Source organism: Mesocricetus auratus, unplaced genomic scaffold, assembly GCF_017639785.1.
Source record: "Mesocricetus auratus isolate SY011 unplaced genomic scaffold, BCM_Maur_2.0 Super-Scaffold_100019, whole genome shotgun sequence".
Taxonomy (NCBI): domain Eukaryota; kingdom Metazoa; phylum Chordata; class Mammalia; order Rodentia; family Cricetidae; genus Mesocricetus; species Mesocricetus auratus.
The window spans coordinates 9,197,895-9,221,430 of NW_024429200.1; the positions used below are offsets into that span (position 1 = coordinate 9,197,895).

Consider the following 23,536-nt stretch of genomic DNA (forward strand, 5'->3'; position numbering starts at 1 on the left):
TCACAGGTTTACCCACTGGTCTTGCCAGTCCCATGGGGGTCCTAGAGGTACAAGGATCATCTTCGTTTTCACTTCCTACCCAACAACCATTAATGTGAAGGAGACCCCCATCCCTACATGCTGTGTGATTCATCTGTTTCCCAGACACAGCAAGTAGTCCTAGGGAGAAGACAGGGTCATCCCCTTGGACTCAAGCTGGCCTTGTGTCCCAGCCTAGATGGTCACTCAGGTTTGCCTGGCGCCTGAGATCCTGAACTCCATTAAAAATGAGTATCCGGAATGGCCAGGCAGCTGTCCCAGACCAGTCTCAGCTGGTCAGCTTGGGCTGTTTTCATTTCCCTGTCAGCAGGAAGCTGGGCTCTGACTACATAGGCTGGTTTCCTGTTATGGTGAGAGGCAAGGGTTTCTCTCTTTGCTTGGTACTTACTCTCCCTTGGTCCAGGAATTCCTCCTCTTCCCTACCCAAGTTCATGGAGTACCACATTCCTGACCCAATAGGTACACACATTGCAATTCTCCCCCAACCCCACCTGAACCCTCACTCCTTACAAGCCCCTTGAGGACCCCAATTTCCTTATTTAAAATTTGGATGCCTGTTATAAGAGAACCCCAAGACAGAAGTCTCCCTTGTCTTCCCTCGATGTAACACTCATGCTAGGGATCCACGTATAAAACCACTCACCTGTCTTATCCGTCTTGGTTGGTGGGGTATGCAGTAGAAGTCCCATCTGGGTCAAATGCCATAGTCTTTTGGGGTCATATGATGATGGCTGAGACTGAGGGGATAAGCTAGATCTGGTGGGAGGGAGTCTGAGGTTGGCCCTAGGCTGAAAGTGTTCTCCTAGGATGCCACTCAGAGGCCAGCAAGTCAGTGGGGGCGGGGGTAACTGTAGAAGCCAAGAATCACACATGCAGAGTTTTAATGCAGGCAGATTCAAGAGACTCAGTAGTAAGTTGCCAAGTGGTGGATGACGGACATGGAGCGTCACTGTGCTGAGATATCACTTCCCGGGCTCGGCACAGTGCACACTACCCCATATGCCCTCATTGCCCTCACCTTCCCTGCGCCTGTGTCCCCTCTTGCTGACATCGATTTGTTTCTCTCCGCATCTTCACGTCTTGCTCCAAACCCTGCTCCCTGTGCCTCATCACCTCCTGGCCTCTCTCTGTGGCCTGTCCCCCCGTCCTGCCCACACACCACTTTCAACAGGGAACATAGTGATAGTCCTCTCTCGTGAGTATACACACATACACGTGCATGCGTGCACACCAGCCTCATTCAGTATGACACAGCACAGCCTGAACGTCTTGTCAATCACCACATGGTATGCCCCACTGATTACTCCAGATGTGGAGTTCCCTTTAGTTTCTTTCGTCTACACAGGGTGGTGTCTTGGCAAGGATGCCGGCCAGGGAGTCTGGACCTTTGGGTCTCAGCCAGCGCCAGCTCATGAGTTCCATAGGACCAGTAAACAGTTTCCCTTCTGCTCTAATTTATGCTAAAGAAGGAGCTGGTGACCCAATACCTATTTAATAAAGAGCAAAAGGAAGCACACAGACGTTCTTAGGAAGTAAGGATAGGCACAGAACCCCTTGATGAATACAAACGACCTCAGCCCCACCCCGCACTCACCCCTACCTCTAGTTACACTGTCCGTGTGATTTATTGCTGAGTCTTCGCCATCCGTATCTTCTTTGGAAAGATTTGGGCTCTACCTAACTGAGGTTGCTTTCTGGTTCTCAGTCCCTCGGACTGGCCTTCCTTTCTCCATGTACACAGGATGACCACTCAGAATGCACTAGAAGGAGACACCTTTGGAGCCACAGTCTCGCCACTCTTATGTTCTGGTGTCCTTTAATGTTTGCAAGGGAAAGATCACACATCCACACACTGACAACTGCTCTCATTTCATTAACACAGTTAAAGAAGAAGGGAGCAACCAAGGGCACTTTCCTCATTCTGTCTGTCCATTTAGATCCTTCTAGATCCTTCTTCCTAGTGAGTCTGCCCTCACGCGCTGTCCACATACAGACTCTGGGGTCTGCGAGGGAGCAAAGAAAGCCAGCACCGCTCTCCATGTCATTACCGTGTCTCTGTCAGTGTTCCAAAATAATAATGGGATGTGTTCTGCTGATTTATCCTGCGTGCAGGCGACATTACCCAGACACACGGGCCCGAGGAGCAAGAGAGGAAGATGCGTGGCAACATGTTTGGTGCTAATAAAATTTATTTCCACTAACAAGGGAATGACCTACCCCATAATTCAGCCTGGCGAGCAGGGCCACTGCTTGCCTTTGCCCGCCAGGAAACACACAAACTTAATAATCGTGGCGTTCTTCACTTCAATTATAGTTCGAGTGGTGGCTGTGGCTGCCTGCCTTAAACTCTGGGAGGGAGAACAAGATCTGGGAATTGATGGGCGGGCTGCGTGGGATCTATCTGCCCCTGTCAGGCAGCTGCTAGGGGCGTGTAAAACTAAGGTCTAGAAGGGGAGGGAAGCTTCCAGAATGATATTGCTCACAGGGCTGAGAAACTCCTCTGGGAGTCCCCAGGGGTCCAGTTGGGGCTACTGGTTTGCTCCCAGCCTAGCTGCCACCTGCAGAGTTCTGATTCTCTTGCCAAGCTGGCCGATGGCTGTGGCCTGTCAGCCCTCCATTGTGCCATGTCCTGGCTGCTTGTCAGAGGGAGGAACCTGGGGCCCTCAGCAGCTGGGCTAATGAGGAGAAGGTCATGGGTCCAGCCCCCAGGATCCTGATGGCTTTGCTCAGCAACCCCTTGGAGGTACATGGCAAACGCTTGCTGTTGGTTATGGCCTGGCTTGCAGAAAGCATGCTGGGATTAGTGCCTCTCTTCTGGGAATACAACAAAAACACGTGGCCTCAGTTCCCTACTAGAAGGCTGGCTTGTTATCATGACTAGCAAAGACTCCTTAGATATCTAGTGACAATGGGCCATACTTGAGCCCCAAGCACATGGAGATTTCAAAATGAGTATAAAAAGAAACACGGCCTTTGTTTATGACTTCCATTACTCCATAGGTATGGAAGTGCAATAATTAAGCTTTAGAAGCTGCCCCAGCTTCCCTGGGACACAATTGGCCTTCTTCTGTCCTGATACTTAGTCCCCTCCCCTCTTTCATAAGATGCCTGGAAGCAGGGCACTTGGTTCTTGGGAACCTTGGCTACAATTTGTTGGGTTGTTTTTCCAGCCCCGAGACATTTTCTACTGGGTCCCTTCAATAACATATTTGTCTAACTAGGTTATTGTGGCTGTGGCTTGCTGGCTCACCCTCCTCTCTTCTGTACACATTCATTTTCCCTACAATCCCACTGAAAAGGACACAAAAAAGAATCACTCTGAGACGATGCATTAGTAACTAAGGAGTGAATGGCTGCAGTCCCCCGCCCATTCCTGTTTCTGCTGTCTATGCTCACGGCCTGGATTCAGGGGCAAGTGTCACCTGTAACAGTCCTTCTCTGGCTTCCTTCTGAGAGTTCAATGCATCAGGAGCCTTAATTGAGCTTACAGAGAGGGTTAGGGATCATGAAGGAGAAAGAGAAGGTTATGCAGATTAGTAAAGGCATTAAAGAGCTGGAGGGGTGTGTGTGTGTGTGTGTGTGTGTGTGTGTGTGCTAACTCTTTGTTATAGAAAAGATCACTTCTCAATAAGGTGAAACAAAAGCCTACCTCAGTCTCCTGGAGTTCTTTCTAGGCTCCCAAGAGCCCTCTCTGTTTACCCCTGAGGAGACAGAGTGGAGCATACACAGGCTCATCTCTAGGGGCCCATGTGCTGTAGGCCCTGGTGTATTTATGAGCACCTGAGGGGTCAGCAGCCATATTTGAGATATGGTTCCTAATAAGTGGGTGATCATTATCAGCCTGTACTGCCGAGCTTCACAATCGGAGTCTGTATTTAGACATGAGCTATTACAGCTTATCTGATCAATACCTGCTTTAAAAAGAAATCCCACATGTGCAATTCACTGATGCTGGGTTTCTAGCAGAGGCTGGCTATGGACAGCTCTTGGTGTGTGTGTGTGTGTGCATGCGTGTGTAGGTGTAATTAATACAAAGAGATCTACGACTTGTGAGGCTAAGGTTCCAATGGTCTTCTGTTCTCAGGAGTGTCGGCTCACAGACATCTCTCCTTTTCCTCCTGTCCTGTATTTCTTTAAAAAGCGTCCACTTTCACTTTCTTTGGAACACATGGACACAAGAGAGGAAGATTATACTTAGATGACTGGTCAGGGACCCACTCAAGAGGGGAGGTTTGCTTGTGTCCAGGCTCTGGAGGTGGCAGAGGGCAGGGGTCCCCCCCTTAAGCTGTAGCCCTTCCTATCCCCGAGACTGGAAGATGCTCACTCTAAGGCTGCTGCCTAGCAACCTGCTAGACATCTGGGTTTTGTTGTTGTTGTTGTTTGTTTGTTTATTTTCTCCTTCTAGACAGGGCATTCCGACTTCTGTTTCCCTGTAACTTAATAGGTTACTCAGGCAGCCACATTCAAGTCTTGATTTTCTTTCTTGTAAAATGGGCTGGTCTGGCCTGGAGATCTTACTCTCTTTGCTGGCATAGTACTAAAGAATGGTGGTATGCTATATTCTAAGCCAAAGAACAGGAAGTGGAGATCAAATCACTGCTTGTTTCCCTAGAAGCTGGTGGCCCTGTCCTCCATTCTCTCCAAGGACGCCTGAAACAGGATACCAACAGGTTGTTTAAATACAGCCTAAGTCTGTTTCCCTACTAGAGAAGAACAATTTGGGGGACATCTACTGAGGCTTATGCATTTTTATGCTACTGGGACTTCCTTTAATGCTTTGTCTTTTATAAATATTCTGAAACAAATTAATAAATGAAGATCTGACAACAGCATTGTTCTCCCAGAAGCTCAGAGTGAGGAGCTCTTCTAGACTAGGGGACCCCAGCAGAGGCCTCTCTCTAGGGATTTGGCAGCTTTCCTCCCTCATTTAATGGGCAGGGTGATGTCTCAGGGTCGGAAGATGCTGTAGAGGTAGGTGTTTGGAACTCCACGTGTGAGGCTAGGCAATACACCCCACCCCAGAAGGGAAGAAGAACAGGTTTGCTGCCAGGTGTACAGATTCCCGGTTTGCTGCCCTCAGAGCAGGTGTAGAAGAACCAGGTCTGGCCTTCCATTTTTCTTCTGGGATTCAGAATAGCCTGGCAGGTAGTCCATGGTCAGAGTAGTTGGCGGCATCCATCTATCATGCTGGCTCACCTGCCCTGCATTTCTATTTGTAAGCAGTGGATGCCTGGGGTGAGAGGGGCAGCCTGTGGCTATGGAAAAGGCTGCATCCCAGAGCTCAGCTAATTGGCCCACAGGGGGATGGACCTAATGACCCCTGCCTCGTTAGCACTGCCTTTGGACCACTGAGCTCTGGCCTAGCTCTGACCTCTCTGTAATAAGGGTTCACTAGAGTTCTGGTAAAGGTGGGCCAACCGAGGGTCAGGGTAAGCATCTCTCTGTGGCAGGGAAGGGGCTGTGAGGAGAGGATCAGGAGCCTGTCAGCTGACGTGGGGCAGCGTCAGGGTCAGGTGCCAACCCACCTCATGCCTTACAGTCTTCAAGGTGGACTGGCACGGTGGTCAGCATGATGGTTGGGTTCCTGAAAGCCAATCACTGGACCTGGGGTTGTAAGGGGATTCTAAGAGGTTGAAGGAGAACCCTCACAGTTTCCCAACTCTACTTCCTCCTCCAGCCCGTCTCAGGTCTGGGCTCCTCAAGTGGCTGCTTTGTGGTTCTGCCCCAGAGCCAGGGGACATTGCTAGCGGCAGGAGGCTGGCAGCCTTTTCATTCCCCTCTGCGGAGATGATAGAGTTTTCAGAGTGCCAGTCTCTGCAGACTGGGAGCAATTTCCCTGTAATTGGTAAAGTAACCGTAACTGCTCTGTCATTTGTATGTAGCGACACATAATTGCACGGTAACCTTTGCTGCTGTGTGCGAGGGAAGCGCAGTAAGCTATTAGATTGTAATTCGGAGTGTCAGCTATGGCTCCCCATGCCACCTTCCCATGGCTGCCAGTGCTTTGCAGGCCACTGGGTAGCTGTTGTGGGACCTTTCGCATTTAGGTGCAGCTTGGGTGGGGTGCTGCTATCTCAAGATATTAGGAGAGAAAGTCCGGGGTGTGGATGCCCATCCCCTCCTCAGTGGGGATAAGGGCCACTCTGGTAACTTTGAAAACACAGAAACAGAGAAGGTCATGAACATATGGTTGTCTTGGCCCTACTCAGCCTTTCTGATGAGTGGGTCTTGTTGGGATACAAGGTTTTGCTGTTGTAACGAAATTGTTCCATCTTCTGGATCAAGAAAAAACATTCATTTGTTCTTCATTTAGCCTTCTGGGCCCAATTTCTACCCCAGCCTTACAGACAATGCTAGTTCCTCAATCTCCACAACACTCCTGAGGTAGAAAACATGTATTTCCTCAGCACTGCCGAGATTCACCAAAGTTGGTGAATTTGTCTCTGGTTGACAAATAATACTCAGGGCTTGTTATGAGAAGCTTTTTCTTTTGCTAGCCGCTTTGGTTTATCCCCCGCCAGTCGCCTGGGCTCTGCCGCGCCAGCCTGTTTCTAGATCCGCATGAGTCCCAAATAAACACACAGGAGGCTATATTAATTATGAAGCTGTTGGCCTTGCTTGTCTCTTACTGGCTAGCTCTGCTTTACCCCATAATTGTTAATCTAAGTATGTTTCTTACCGGAGAATAGTTCCCGGCTTCCTACCCCATGCGGTTACATCTCGAACTCTCTTGTCTTTCTCTTTCCCAGAATCCTCCTCAACTCCTAGTCCCTCCCATCTTGGTTCCCTATAGGCTCAACAGTACTTTATTGACATAAGACTTCCCCAACATCTCCTCTTTTCTGTTTAAACAAAAAGAAAGGTCTTAACTTTAACATAGTCAAATTGTATATGACAGAACAGTTATCAAGTAAGAACACAGTTACAACATTTTGTCTATTAACATTTAGCAAGATCTAAAGAAAATATCATCCATCCCATCCTTGTGAGTCTAAAGTTCTATATGTAGCTTATCTCTTATCATAACTAAGGAAAACTATAATTATAGCTATCTGTCTTCAACTCTATCAAAGACCACAGAAGGGTAATATATAAACACTAGGATTGGCAGAGATATCTTACTGCCTGGACAGTCACCCGAAGTTCCTCTGTAACGTTGGGGCATCCATCTTCAGCCCATAGGCCACAATGTATCTGGAACACTTCTCAGCAAAGCAGGAAATTTCAAACTGTCCATCTGCATCAGCAGTCTGTCAGTCATTTTTCTGTGTCCTGCAGAAAGTCCCGTAGACTCTTTCATGCAGCAGGAACCCTGTAAGACTTAGTTCAGCAGTCACATCCCTATGGGTCCTGCATGTCCAGATTATACAACAATAGTCAAACAGTCTAGGCAAGAGCAGTTTCTTGCCCAAATGGCTAATCTTGCCATGTTGAAAGCAAACTCCATAACAAGTTTCTTCGATGCCCATCTTCCTCTCAGACATAATTGGTGCTGCCAGGAGCAGACAATTCTCATTGTCAAAAAAACCTTAGACCATTTTAAATGCCATGTTCTGAAGGCCTTTGAGAGGTTTGAAGACTGTCTATCTGTCTCAAATATATTTCTGTATATCTAGAAAACCTAGCTTATGTAACTAGAAATTCTATTATAAGTAACTATAGTCTGTATTCAATTATGCATTACGTTGTAAAAGATCAGTATAAGCACAATACTTAATCAAGAGGAGAAATATAAGCATCACAAAATTGACTTTGAATTTGTATCAATAAATGAAAAACAATACCCATAACATAATTCCCCTTTTTTACCATTAAAAAGATTGGCTATGATCACTAGCCAATTATAAACAATCCCATTTAGATGAAAACAAAGATTTATAAACAAGATGGGAATTGGGACGTCGTTCATTCCAAACTGCTTCCTGCTGGAAGGGGGCGCTGTTCATACCATGGGGATCATGACAAAACTCAGAAACCTGTATAAGTCCGTATTTTCGGGGTCTGTAAGGCTGTATCATCTTAGCTGTCTCAGTCGTTGAAACACCTGGTCCACTGCTTCCGGGGGTCTTGGTTCGTGAAACCACAGAAGCCTGGAAGGAATTCTCAGCTTTTCATTTTCTGTAGAAACATAAGCAAAAACTCCTTTTCCGAGTAACATATCCTTATACTTAAATTTTGAAGTCAAGTCATTTTCAAAAGATAGAAGTTGGATTAATTTAGCAGCATTTATAATCAAGTGTACTTTAGCAGCTGTTCCTTCCTGAGCAATTAAAAAATTGAAAAACACAATAGCGTACAGTATCCAGACTCTCTGTGTATTTTCCATCTTTACGTGGCTTATTTATTTATCTAATATTACTTTATTTCTTTCACTTTTATTTATTTTTCTCTGAGACAGGGTTTCTCTGTGGAAACCTGCCTGCCTCTGCCTCTGGAGCAATCCTACCGGCATGCGCCACCACAACGCCGGCTTTTGTATTTATTTACCACTTTGTCGTTTCAGTTTCTCTCTCAATCTCACATATATTTTTAAACACACTGTAAACCTTTAGAAGTTTTTCTTCATCCAAGTCTGACTTTACTGTAATGTTTTTCTGGCCACGTGTCTTATCTGTAAAACCGCGGCTGTTTTAAACTGCCGGTGTTTTTTTTTTTTTTCCGTCAAGATGGCGGGCGTAAGCATGACTCCAGCTTACCGCCTCAGTCCATGCTGACCTCCAGCAAAAGCTGCCACTTCCAGCTGTACGTACACACCTTTCAATCGTTAGCAGAGTCTTTTAAAACAACCTTGCTGTTTTTTTTGTTTGTTTGTTTTTTGTTTTTTATGCCGAGTCAGGAAGACTCCGGTAAGCAAGCCACGTGAATCTCGGCTTGTCGTTAGCAAAACAGAGCACACCTGAGAAAAAATGCTGCTACCAAAAATCTGTGCTTTTGTTAAGAGACGCTTTTTCCTTGAGAGAAGCCTTCCCGCCAGCCTGGTTCCAGAGCCGCTCTCCTGCCAGCCTGGTTCTAGAGCCGTATCAGTCCCAAATAAACACACAGGAGGCTATATTAATTATGAAGCTGTTGGCCTTGCTTGTTTCTTACTGGCTAACTCTGACTTAAGTAATTACCCCATAATTGTTAATCTAAGTATTTCTCTTACCGGAGAATAGTTCCGGGCTTCCTACCTCCATGGCATTACATCTTGACTCTCTCGTGTTTCTTCTACCCAGAATCCTCCTGGATTCCTAGCCCCACCTATCTAGATTCCTATTGGCCAGACAGTGCTTTATTAGCATATACACAGGACTTCCCCCAACATCTCCTCTTTTCTGTTTAAACAAAAAGAAAGGTCTTAACTTTAACATAGTCAAATTGTATATGACAGAACAGTTATCAAGTAAGAATACAGTTACAATATTTTGTCTATCAACATTCAGCAAGATTTAAAGAAAATATCATCCATCCCATCCTTGTGAGTCCAAAGTTCTATATGTATCTTTTATCATAACTAAGGAAAATTATAATTATAACTATCTGCCTTCAACTCTATCAAAGACCACAGAAGGATAATATATAAACACTAGGATTGACAGAGACATCTTACTGCCTGGACAGTCACCCGAAGTTCCTCTGTAACGTAGGGGCATCCATCTTCAGCCCATAGGCCACAATGTGTCTGGAACACTTCTCAGCAAAGCAGGAAATTTCAAACTGTCCATCTGCATCGGCAGTCTGTCAGTCATTTCTCTGTCCTGTAGAAAGTCTGGTAGACTCTTCCATGAAGCAGGAACCCTGTAAGACTGAGTTCAGCAGTCACTTTCCTGTGGGTCCTGCATGTCCAGATTATACAACAACAGTCAAACAGTCTAGGCAAGAGCAGTTTCTTGCCCAAATGGCTAATCTTGCCATGTTGAAAGCAAACTCCATAACAAGTTTCTTCGATGCCCATCTTCCTCTCAGACATAATTGGTGCTGCCCGGAGCAGACATTTCTCATTGTCAAGAAAAACCCTAAACCATTTTAAATGCCATTTTCTGAAGGTCTTTGAAAGGTTTGAAGACTGTCTATCTATCTCAAATATATTTCTGTATATCTAGAAAACCTAACTAACCTAGCTATAAATTCTATTATCATTAACTATCTATAGTCTGTATTCAATTATGCATTACATTCTAAAAGATCAGTATAAGCACAATACTTAATCAAGAGGAGAAATATACACATCACAAAATTGACCTTGAATTTGTATCAATAAATGAAAAACAATACCTATATCATAATTCCCTTTTTTACCATTAAAAAAGATTGGCTGTGATCACTAGCCAATTATAAACAATCCCATTTAAATGAAAACAAAGATTTATAAACAAGATGGGAATTGGGACGTCACTCATTCCAAACTGCTTCCTCCTGGAAGGGGGCGCCGTTCATACCATGGGGATCATGACAAAACTCAGAAACCTGTATAAGTCCATATTTTCGGGGTCTGTAAGACTGCATCATCTTAGCTGTTTCAATTGTTGGAACATCTGATCCACTGCTTCCGGGGGTCTTGGTTGTCGAGTCAGGAAGACTCCGGTAAGCAAGCCACGTGAATCTCGGCTTGTCGTTAGCAAAACAGAGCACACCTGAGAAAAATGCTGCTACCAAAAATCTGTGCTTCTCTCCGTTCTTCTGTTTCTAAAATTCCTTTAAAGCTTTTGTTGTTTTGCGTGGAAATTCAATCCCACTTCTGACACCATTATGTTATGAGAAGCTTTTTCTTTTGCTAGCCGCTTTGGTTTATCCCCCGCCAGTCGCCTGGGCTCTGCCGCGCCAGCCTGTTTCTAGATCCGCATGAGTCCCAAATAAACACACAGGAGGCTATATTAATTATGAAGCTGTTGGCCTTGCTTGTCTCTTACTGGCTAGCTCTGCTTTACCCCATAATTGTTAATCTAAGTATGTTTCTTACCGGAGAATAGTTCCCGGCTTCCTACCCCATGCGGTTACATCTCGAACTCTCTTGTCTTTCTCTTTCCCAGAATCCTCCTCAACTCCTAGTCCCTCCCATCTTGGTTCCCTATAGGCTCAACAGTACTTTATTGACATAAGACTTCCCCAACAAGGGCTAGTGCTCTTGTAGAGTTTGCTGAGTGGTGGACAGTGTTGTCATTGGATTGGGTGATCCAATCTTTGCCACAGCGCTGTGAAATGTGTTCTGCCATCACAATTCCTGTGTTACAAGGATAAACCTTAGTTAAATGATTTGCCCACAGTTACGAAGTTCAGATGGGCAAACCTAGTTCTAAACTGTTAGCCACTGGGAAACCAAAGCTTTTATTTGCTTGTCTGTCTACCTGTTTGTCACCCTGTTGTCCATTCACCCATTTATTTACCTCATGTTTCATAACCTAGTGTGAACCAAGCACCAAGCTCAGAGTACAGAGATGCATAAAGCACAGACCCTGTCCTCCTTCTCAGAGCCCCGAACACAGTGAATCACTCATTTTAAGTTATAGCCTACATGCTGAAAAACATTTTTAAATAGAATTTATTATTAAAAATATTTGCAAATAAAAAGTACAATTCACCAAAATTAACCAAACCCAAATTTTATACAACTTAACAAACTTATATCTAGTTAGAATTGGCATTCAGAATGGAAGCTGTAAAGCTTACATTAATTTTCTCACTTTTAGTATCAAATAGATTTTATGCACTTAGCAACCACCAAAAACAAAAGATCCACGACGAATTAGAACTAGAAAAACAATTAACTTTATATTCTTTTCCATAACTTGTCTTCTTTATGAGCATTCAGTTCTTATCTCCTAATACTCAGTTTTTCTTGTTCTCTTTACTTCATGTTATACTGTACCCATATAGATTCTATACTGTTAACCACTGGGGAAGGAAAACTTTTATTTGGTCATCCGTCCTCCTATCTGTCTGTCCATCCTTCCATCCATCTACCTATCTGTTTACCATCTGTATGTCTTACCCTATTATGAACCAGGCACTAAGCTAAGGATCCAAAGATATTTAAAGTATGTTCATTCACCTCACTCTCGGAGTCCCTGGAATGCAGTGAGCCACTCATCTTAATTTGTATCCCATGCATTCTATGAGGACTTTTGGGGACAGTGGAAAGAAAAGAAAATGTCCCTTTAGTAGTGAGAGAGAAGACACAGAATATGTCACTGGTCTGTCAACAGCATTATCCAAGTGGCACCCATATGCATTCCCTTGTGATGGAATGATGTCCTTGCTCTATAAGAATGGAGCTCATTGTCCAGCTGGCCTAGCTGAACTGATAAACTTCAGGTTCAGTGAGGGACCCTGAGACTCTGTCTCTAAAAATAAGGTGGAAAGCACTATTAGGAATATCTAATATTTATCTCTGGCTTCCATATGTCATTTAGACCTATGTATACATTCACACATGAACACACACACACACACACACACACACACACACACAATGGGGGTGCTGAGGAAGATATATCACACTGGCAACTATAACATGCCCATGGGCATTTGTGGAGTGACTGGAGGGAGAGGCCAGGCCTGGGCCTGCAGGCACAGCTAGATTCTTGATTACAGCTTAGTCTTGTACTGACTCCTGTGACTGTGGCTCTCATAATACTGTTAATGGGGCCCTGGGGAAAGACCCAGCCAGGGTCAGAGCAAATGCTCCACACCCACATCACCCAGGCACTCAGGAATATATAGCATCTGCCCAATATTGTCACCTGCCCAAGGTTTTCACCAATTAGCCTGGAGCCCAGGCATCTGCATTCTATGGGCATCTGTGGGTCTTTGGGCAGGGAGAGTCTTCCAGATCCTTCCCATATGCTGTAATTACCCTGGGACTGCAACTCAGGAGCCTGCAAAGGCCTCTGTTCCCCCACAGCCATTATGTCTTCAGTTCCAGGCTGGATTGCCACTAACAAATCCACGTAAGATTTCCTCCTCACTGAAGTACTTCCAGGTGACAGGTAGCCGTGTTCACTGCCCCATCCAGTCTGGATGTGGGCCCCGCCTTCCCATTAGATAACCCAGAAAAGTGAGCCTAGGAGAACAGCAGGCGAGTTACAGCCCAGAGAGACAGCTCAGCAGCTCTGTAACCCTGTCCTTTGATATTTTCTCGGTGCTTCACTGTGGAAATAAAGAATCCTTCCCCAAGGTGCTTCAGCTTTGAGGAAACTAAGAAAGGGCACTTCTTGGGACAGCTGGAGAACCTCAGCAACCCTGCTTGGTTAAGGTCTAGATCACACCCTCATCATCTGGGGTCTCATTCTGAGGGGAAAACTGAGCCCCAGGGGTGGAGGGTGTCATTTTCCCTCGTGTCACAAGCCTCCAGCAGCATCTTCAGTCTCCTTTGAGCTGAGGGACAGTACTAGGACAGGGAATTGTGTGATGTGGTGTCCAGTGATTCAGGATGAGCAGAGCCCCCAGCTCAGGCATCCAGGCTGGGTAACTCCAGCTTCCTTCTGGTAAAACACACACCTCAACTGGGGCTCCTTGCTGTGACAGGCTGCAGCTGAAGAGACTCACAGGTATCCCCCTTTTTGCCCCCTGACAGCAGGACTTCATGACACAGTTGCCTGAATGCATAGGCTGTTTTTGTAGGTGGCAGCTGATTTGTTTGCATTCCACCAAGCTAAGGGGTGTAACCCTGGCCATTCAAATGTTCCTCTAGATAAAAGCGAAGAAGCCTACATTTCCCTCACCTCAGGTTAACTGGGGGTGTGTAGATGATGGTGGTGCGGGTCTCTGACACACGGGCTCCCTCTCTCCCTGTCCTGGCTTCCCCTTGTGCACAGCAGATTATCATTCATCTTCAGCTACTTGGAAGATGGGTCAACATGGACAGAATACAGACTTTACTGGTAGCAGGAATCCTTGTAGAATGATGTAGGCTAAGAAAATTAGGGATGCTGATTCTTGGTAAACTGGAATCAGCAACATTCACGGGCTGTGAGGCGTCTGTGCCCTCCAGGATGCCCTGGGAACACCTGGCAGGTTGCCATCGATGCATCGAACAAGGAATAGGCATCACGTGGTCTTGGCCTGGATCGTTCCTTCCTCTCATCTGTCTTTCACCTACCACGTGCATCCTCTCACCACGATAGGAAGAAAGATGCAGGTGAGACTAGGTCTTGAAGTTTCATCAAAAACTTCACTGCTGTGGTTTTTTGTTTGTTTGTTTTTGGTTGTTGTTGCTTTGGTTTGGTTTTAGAGGGGAAGGGGAGTGTTTTGTTGGATCTGAGCTGTTGGACCCGATGCATGTAGTAGCAGAGGCTGGAGACCACCTAAGGCATAGGACAGGCATTTGTTCCACACGTGGGAGAAGGGGAGAGGTTAAGAAATTCGCAGTGTCCAATGTGTTGTCCTCCCTCCATGATGCCTGTTCCTGTTCCCCTTCAGGAAGGGAGTGAAAGAGCCGTAGCCCCGGGGAGCTGAGTTGGCCACTTTCACAGGGTTGTTCTGGCAAGCGCCTGCCTGTTGTTCCCCAGGTGCCCCTTGCTTTGACTGGATTTAAGCCTTTAAGAAAAGCGACACCTTGTATTTTATTTCACTGCCTCCTCTGGAAGGTCCAAAGACGTTTACAGGCCTGAGCCCAGCAGGCCTTATGGTAACCCATCAAAAGCCAGGGACTGCGTCCTTTCTCTTTATAATGTGGAGAATAAAAAGCACAGGAAGACAGAGGAACTCTTCTGGGGCCAACGGTGCCTCCAAGAAAGGAGTAGAAGCCAGGAAGTTCCCAGCACCTTGGAGAAGCCTGAGCCAACCCAGACCTGCTGGAGAAGAGCGTGAGAGCTCTTGTCACCCACTGCAGAGGTCTTTACCCACATGGGCATAACAGAACCCAGAGGGGACCCCACAGTTGCATGGGGTCCCCTATGTTGAAAGTAACTGGAAGACTGGTATGGAAAGGGTGCAGACTGAGGGGAAAGATTGAGGAACAGGCCCAGAAGCTCTCTCCCCTTTGACCCTTGACTCCTGGAGGTTCTGTTTCCTGGAGTCTGGAGAATTGGGTCATTTGAATTACAGGCTATTGAAGAGCCTTCCATTTAGAGGGTGCTCAGCAGTGTAGGTTGGTTTGAGAATGAGATGTTTTGGGAAGCCCGAGAGCAGATAGCTTCCTTCTTAAGGGCGTTCCTATGACTGGCATTGTGTCAGGCTGCATCCCAGGAGGTTATCAGAGGGGACTTTGATGTGAGTGTTCTGGGGAAGGTTGCTCTAGGCATGCTAAGGCTACGGCTGCCCCTCTTCACTGTGCTCTAGGAGACAGGGAACCTGAGAACAGCAGCCTGGGCAGGTACAAACCTGGCTCCTTCAAATCCCTGTCCTTGGCTAATCATTTGGGCATGTCTTTGTGCTCCTGTTGGCCTCACTGTAGGTGTCCAGACTCCATTCTCTCCTTCCGAGTCCTCACTAGCACATCTCCTCCAAAGCCAGTGTGTAGACACGGGCATGCAGGTTGCTTCTCTCTTGCACCAGAAGCATGTGTTTGTAGCCCTGCAGAGGGCTAGCCCAGAACTTTTCCATGTGACCGCAGAGGTGGGCAGTCAAGTCCACCAGGCTGGTATTAGAAGGACTGGAGGAGATGCTGTGGTACATGGTGAGAAGCACCTCCAATGCCTGTGCTGCTGCCTTCAGGCTTGAAGCCGACTACTTGGGGAATTAGAACAAATCACTTAGCTCCTTTCAGCTGAGTGTTTCATGCAAAAAGAAAAAAAAGGATTTGGAACAGATTGTCCATTGCTCAGGAGTCCAGAAGCTCCTGAGTTTCCTTTGCCATTCTCTGTATGCTCTTTTCTAACTTTTCTTCCCTTTAACTTTCAGCTCCTAACTATTGATGACAACTTCTGCGGCCTGGATATGAATGCCCCTCTGGGAGTCTCTGAAATGGTGCGTGGCATTCCAGTCTTCACAGAGGACAGGGACCGCATGACTTCTGTCATCGCCTACGTCTACAAGAACCACTCTCTGGCCTTCGTGGGCACCAAAAGTGGCAAGCTGAAGAAGGTAGGAATGAGGTGCGGTCGTTTTGATTGCTGTGAAGATGGTCTCTCCCCGCAGTGTCTCCCTGTCGTGCGTCCGGTGGGCCGGGAAGACAGACTTGCGCTGAGGAGATGCGCTGCTGTTGAGGTTACAGATGTTGTGCGTCCTTTCTCTGCCTTCATTTGTAGGCTGGTGTGCGAATCAGGCTGCAGGAGTGGGTGGATTCACCCTTCCCAAGAGCTGGCATGCACCTGAGACTTGTTAGCCCGGCCTAGCTGGGTGGCTCCAAATGGTGTATTCTGTTCCACTTGGCCTCGTGCCCTTAGGCAAGGGCTCTATTAAGCCTAGGTGGCTGGAGAAGGTGGAGGGGGGGAGGGCTGGGCCTGTTCCCCTTGTTCCAGCCCTTATGGGCTGGTGCATCCATCTGGAATCCATTCAGGGAACAGATGGAGCAATGTGCAGACCTGCTTGAGAGCTGCTAACGGGGCTAAGAGCCAGCTTGTGAGAGGAGGGCACCATGGCTGTAGTGGAAACACAGAAGTGGCTTACGGATGGATGGCATCACACGGTCTGAGAACTTGACCTGTGACCCCTGTCCTGGTACAATGGGCAACCTTGGCCCATGGCACTATCAGGTGTACCTGCCCAATGAGAAACATTCTCAGCCATGGATCCTCAAGGGGACTGGGAGCGGCTCTATTGTGAGCTGTCTTTGACGGGGCTAAGTCTTTCTAACTCTGGAAACCAGACGTCCTGTTTTCTGTTGGCTGGTTATTAGTTGCTCTTTTGCACTTACTTAATTTTCCCTTGGCATTTTCCAAACATTGTGTGATTTAGACTATGTAAAATGATGGCAACTGAACCTTGATCCCGCCTTTCCCTTTGATGTGTGTCTTGGCATTAACTCTGAATGGTCATCAGGATATGTTCTATGTAAGTCTAGAAGGCTATGTGTCTATTCTACCATCTTACTAAATAGTTCCTTCATGTGGACTTGATATTCAAACAAAGGTTGTAGGTCTGGAATGTGACAGTGTGGAGGGCATGTGAGACAGGATCAGGAGTGAGTGGTGGGTGTATAAATAACTATTTAATAATTGGAAAAGAAAACAAGGTCTGTTGCGAGAGTGCCATGGTACTCAGCAGAAAGCACACATGGTACTTACTGTGTGCCTAATCTCATACTTCATTTCATTGTCCTGTCTTCAGTGCCACAGCTGAAAGATAATCTACCCAGTGTTTGTACATCTACCCATTGTTTGTATATTCCCTGGGCCTCCGCCCTTTCTGTGTCATGCATAATTAAATCCCTTCTCACTGTCGTGGTTCCTTGGGATTTCTAGCCATGTGCTGAACTGGGTTCTATAGTTAGCCAGAGAATGTGCAGCAAGGTGTTGGTCCTCAAATAGCTCTAGTGTCTAATTGCTGCCACCTGCCTGCTTCTTCTCAGGTTCTCCCATGATCCCTACCAGTCATCACTTTGTCAATGTAGGAGATGTGGACCGCTTTCCCTTTTTTTAGCCTGAGGCTTCAAGTTTTGAGTGTACTAGGAAATCAGATCCCAAACTTGCTGACTACATGTCTAGTAGGCCTAGGTACAGCCAAGAGGAGAAGCCTGTGAATTTCCTATAGTCAGATGCCTTGTGGGTACCTCTCTTGGCTCTTCAGGAGTACTCTGCTTTGCTATTACTCACTGTGTTGGAAAAGTGAAGTCTGATTCCCAGAGGCATGCTGCCGTTTGGATCAGCTGTAAGATGCTTGGCCCTAGCAGAAGACAGTGAAATCTTTGGGAGATAGGGACTAGTACAAGGCCCCATGGTCATCAGGTCTTGCCCTTGAATGGAATGGCCTAATCCCATTCCTGCATTTCTCTGTCTCTGTCTCTATCTTTTTCCTCTTTTGCTTTCTGACTTGTGTTGTACATTAATTTTTTCCCATCACATGTTGCGTGTTGTATCAACTTGACATTCTCCCAAAACAATGAGGCCAAGTGAAATTAGACTGGAATCTTCTCAGTTGTAAACTCACACCACCCTTTCTCTTTTATAATTTAATTATCTTGGGTATTTTGTGATAGTGGTAAGACACTGTCCAATACAATCACCATACAATTCATTCAATGAAGTGTCTATTTACTGGCTACATCAACTCCCACAGGGAGAATAAACACTATTGAAGGTAAGTTCACAAGCACTTTGCTGCTGAGATTTTCTCCATCTAGACTCATTGGACCGATTTCTCTCCACCCAATCAGTTCCCCCACAGCCATTATGAAATAACCACTCTGAGACTTAATATTTATTTGTAATTGTTTGACCATTGGCTCAGGCTCCTTATTGGCTGGCTCTTTCTTAATTGTTAACCCATAACTATTAATCCGTGTATCTCCACATGGCCTTATCTTACTGGAGAATGCCTGGGAATCCCACCTTCCTGGTAGGTACACTGCGACTCTCCGATTCCACCTATTACCTTTCTCTCTTCCTGTTTGGATTTTCTGCCTGGCTAAATCCTGCCTGCCCATTGGCCAAAACAGCTTTATTCATCAACCAATAAGTGGACCATATATTCACAGCACACAGAAGGATATCTCCCATTACTTAGGGGTGCTTTGACTCTTTTCTTTGGTGAGTCCCATATTAGTATAATGGAGAAGCAACTTTCTTTACCCTAAAATACTGTAACCCAAAGAATCTCAGACTAGCTGTCCAGACAGAATAGCCCCTGGATGAGGGGTAATTTTATGTCATTTCTGGAGTTGTTTAGACTACTACGTTGCCAGTGACAGGAATGTGGAGAGTTCTTTGCACGTAACGGAACAGGCAGTTACTGATGAAAATAGACTTTTTTTGGACTCAGCTATACTGTAAGTCTGAGATGATTTAGAACAGTGCAGAAGCCTGTCCCCTGCCACTGAGACTCAATGTCATAACTCCACGAGTGGTTGTGAGCATAGCCCAGGAGCAAACGCACAGAAACCACCCTTCGGGCAGAATGTAGGGGCAGAGTCATGCATGGGTGACAGGCAACACCTAATGGGAAACGTGGGGGCATTCTCAGTCACATACAGGCTGGCATTTCCCATCTTCCCCTTGGGTGGGTTTGTAAGAGAACAGTCCAGTTTGAGATGTTATATTTAATTTCCACAGCAATGCTTTGGGGCTGGTGAGGCATTAAATATCTGAAAGCTAGGAGTAGAGGTGTTGCATGGGGGGAATGAGCTGGCCCTTCTCCTGGCAGGGGCGGGGCAGGGGGCTCACCGCCCAGGCAGCTAAACTTTCTGCTCCACAGGTTCAGAGTGGCAGCCGCTTAATAGCTTTGCTCAAGCCTGGTGTCTGCTTCTGCCGACTCAGCACAGTCAGCCCAGGGGACAGTCTGAGTTAGAAAAGGAAAGCAGGGCTGCCATGTCTGTTGTTTGAAATAATAAAAAGTGAAAGTGGCCCATTTGTTTATTTTCCTAGACAATAGAATGTCCCGCCGCCAATAGCTCAAGAGCACCACGCCCCTTTCCCTGCAATAACTCTGATTTGCTTTTTCCCAGAGGTTATCAAACCCACTGCCACCTTTCTGGGCAGAGGCCCAGCCCTAGCTGGCTGGAGGCTGCAGCTGAACTTTGCAGCAAGTTTTGTGAGCCACCGAGCCTAGGGTGTGAGAATAATGACAATCATACAGCAGCTGTAATTACGGAGTTGGCGTCTTCTAGCCCTGTAATAATCTCCTGAGTGTACAAGGGCCTTTCAGAGTTCTTTGCAGCGTGACAAGGGACTCGAAGTGGGCAAGGTGGGCGGGAAGGGGCTTGGGTGGTTGCTGAGAGTAAGGGAAGTTGGCTGTGGGCTTTGGGGACCTGAGAGCTAGACTCCAGCTATCCATAGGCTGCCCTGGAAATTACTGACTTTTCATTTTGTTTGAAAGGTATGGGTTCCAATTATTTGCAGCCCTGCCTTTGAGGACCATAATTTCACTCCTTGAGTGCACATCACATGAGGCAAGGGGAAAGGGGGTGAGGAAAGTGCCAATTTGGATGTCTTTTGTATTTTCTGGTGTGTGTGTGTGTGTGTGTGTGTGTGTGTGTGTGTGTGTGTACACGCGCACTTGGCAGACTTTCCCTGCGGTGTACATAAAAGGCATGTTCTGTTAAGAAATCTGGCATATAAATGCTGAAATCATCAGGAGGTGCCCAGGAACTCTGAGGAGCCCACAGCCTGTTAAAATTTCATCTGCAGGCAAAATCCATGAAGCAAACACCATCTTGACTTGCTTTAGGGTGTCTGTGTGAATGCTGGAGTATCTAGATTAAAAATCTGTTTGCTTAAATATCTCTACTGCAGTCCTCTCTGACTCCCTCTTTGCAGTTAAGTGATCACATTTTATAGTTTCTGATCAGCACTGAATGGCTGCCTGACAACAGAGGGAGAGACTGACGTTCCTCGTGAACCACAACATCATAAACTTCCTCTGGAGGTGTGATCACTCCTTTTCGTTCTGTGCTCGTGTTTTTCCCAAGTGCTTTCTGCCGCGTTACACTGTTCGTATCTAAGGGGCGGAGCACTCACCAGTGTTGGTTAAACAGAGCCCTGGCTCTTTCTGCCGTGTGTCTGTATTTGTGTTGCTCCTGGCTGTCATCAAATACCTGCAGGAAGCAACTTGAGGGAGGAAAGATTTCATCTGGCCCACGACTCAGGGGATGCCATCCAGCCTGGATTAGAAGGCACGGCAGTGGCATTGGTCCTGGCCATGGCAGCAGGTGACTGCTTTCTCACATCTCTGTGGATCAGGATACAGAGAAAGGGAAATACTTAAAAGGATCTCTGTGTTTCCTTTTTATTCAACATGAGAACCCAGCCCACATTCAGGATTGACATTATGCTCCTCAATTAATCCTTTGGGGGAAGCATATAGACACACTCAAAGGTGAAGCTCACTAACTCACTAACATCCCAGACATTTCTTAATCCCATCAAGTTGACACTTGTAATGATCAATGACAGAGCCTGCAGCAGGGTATGTGTTCGAGGCATCCATACTCCAAGCCAGACTAACTACCCAGGATGATGGGACCTGAATGTGTGTCTCCATGTGGAGTCAATAGGCATGTGAAACCCACAATCCAACCTTCATCGCAATGTCCCACACATTGATTTCATCATATATTTCCTAGTCCCGTTTTAAATCATTTTGCTTGTTTTCCTAGACCTACAAGGGGGAACCGGTCCCATGGGGATTTACAGCTTCTCAGAATTGAATGCTGGGTGCAGAGAGAGAGAGAGAGAGAGAGAGAGAGAGAGAGAGAGAGAGAGAGAGAGAGAGAGAGAGAGAGAGAGAGAGAGAGAGAGAGAGAGCTTGAGCCAGTAGGGTCTAAACCACACAGCTGTTTCGTATCTGAGGCTCCAGTCCTGCTCTGTTACTCCCTAAATACATCTGGGAATTCCTTTCAAATTCTGGACTCTGAAAATTTGAGCCTACTTTAATTAAAAATAAAACCAGGAGATTGACAAGACATCTCGGAGGGTAATGCTGCTTACCACACAAGTTGATGACCTGAATTCAATCCCCAGGAACCCACATGAAGTGGGAGAGAATTGACTCCACACATGTACCATGCACCATGGCATGTGCAGGTGAACACACACACACACACACACACACACACACACACAATTACAATAAATAGAATGTAAAATGAACCCATGCCATGTGGAGCTGGGCAGGTGGGTGGAAGGATCTGGAAATCTAGGGCAGCCTAGTGTTGGGCACTGTGGGTTGACCAGGAGCAGAGTAGAAATTGTACCATGCTGATTCAGGTTTGGCCATTCAGCCTGGTTGCGTTATTTCCTTCTTGAGCTGCTATTGTGAGTTTGCCTAAGTTAGGAACAAACAAGAAGGAGAAGAGTGTGAAAGGATTGGTACTGAGCCTTTTCCACAGTGGGAAGGATCCTGCTCATTGTTTTATATGTCTTAGCCTGGTTTTTTGCTAGTGTTAAACCTTAATGGATTTTAAACTATGCATTCTGCATAAGAAGTGGAAACTGAGGTTTGCTGCAGTCGAGGATCCTCCTTTGGGTTCATCCATAACTTATTCTGTCACTAGGCATTGAGCCTAGGCATCCTAAGCTTGGCTCTTCAGAATAATTTTGCCTCATGTTGACCTGTCTGCTTCCAGGCATTTCTCTCACTTCATGTCAGTCTCTGTCATGTTTTAACCTTTCTCCTCATGTTGTACCCAGTAAGCAAGTAGAACCACCAACCTCTGACTATTTTATGTGCTTGATACCATGAAGCCCTCAACTATCCATTTATCATGAATATTTCTCCATTGGTCTTACTTTCTTACCTTCATGAGTTTGTGCATGCACCCAACTACTTTCTTGGAAGGGATCTCAAGTGGTCACTTAAAAGGGCATGTTCTTACTGTGGTATCTGCTGTAACTCCTTTCAAGGCAGCTTGACAGCCATGGCTGGATTTTGGCATCTTCTGTTCTGGCTTCCTGCAGAGACACACATTGGGATCCCTAGCTAACAGTGTCTTGGGGTCACCTGTCATTCTCTTCCCCAAGAGACCAGTGTTAGAGTTCATGAGTCAAGGATGGTAGTAGAAATAAGCTTTGCCAATTCAGAATTTATTGATACACATGCCTCCTCTTTGAATTATATGTGTGTATATACATTTGTGTGGTAAGATCCTGATCATATAGTAAAATGAAAAGGACATTGAAATTGAAGGAAGTGCCACTGAACCACTTCAAATGATAGCACACATTCAGATACACAGATGTCAGAAGCACTGGAGGAATTTATCCAGTGACACATACAATTGAAGTAAAACATTGTGCTTTACTAGAACATATCATTAGGGGGAAACTAGCGGCATATCAGGAGTCTGGGCCTGTAACCAAGACAACAAAGATGGGAGAGGATCAGACACATGATGTACAGAGGAAGAAAGGAGAGGCAGAAGGCAAGAGGAGCAGGCCCCAGCTGCTGTTACCCCCTTACCTGCTGGGCTTTTCACTGCTAGACTCTCAATTGAAGGAAAATAGTACCTAGGGGTTCAATAGAGAGAAGGACCACAGCAAGGATGGAACCAGGGAAAGGCTTCATCCCTGCAAATTGCTGTGACTTCCTGGGCCACTTTGATGGAGAAGGCAGTATCAGTTGAATTGAGTCATAGTGGACCTCTTGGTGCTTTCACTACGGCTCTGATTAGAGTTTGCTTGTTCTTAGGATCTGTCTGAATGTGACACCAGGCTTGCTTCTTGCTGATGTCATAGTGGTTTTCCTAGGAACTTTGGTTTATTGTAAAAACACCCATAATGGCTTTGTAAGCACTTTTTCCCACCCTGATTTCAGACCCTCTATCCTGGCCCATGAGACCCAAGCATGTTGATCATCTATAGCTGTGTAAAATATTCCCCAAGCCTGGGAGCATGACACCTGGACTGTTGTAGGCATCTTATCTATACTGTGGGTTAGTGCATGCACGTGTGTGTGTGTGTGTGTGTGTGTGTGTGTGTGTGTGTGT

General features: G+C 46.2%; 1 protein-coding gene across 3 annotated transcripts in view; it reads left to right on the forward strand.

Moving 5' to 3' along the window:
• The window catches only part of Plxna4 (plexin A4), a 438,703-nt gene that overhangs the window by 74,950 nt on the left and 340,217 nt on the right, over positions 1–23,536 (forward strand). For all 3 annotated transcript variants that reach the window (XM_040728755.1, XM_040728756.1, XM_040728754.1), the window contains exon 3: positions 15,859–16,041. In XM_040728755.1, the coding sequence (XP_040584689.1) occupies positions 15,859–16,041 (183 nt within the window). The remainder of the gene's footprint in view (positions 1–15,858; positions 16,042–23,536) is intronic.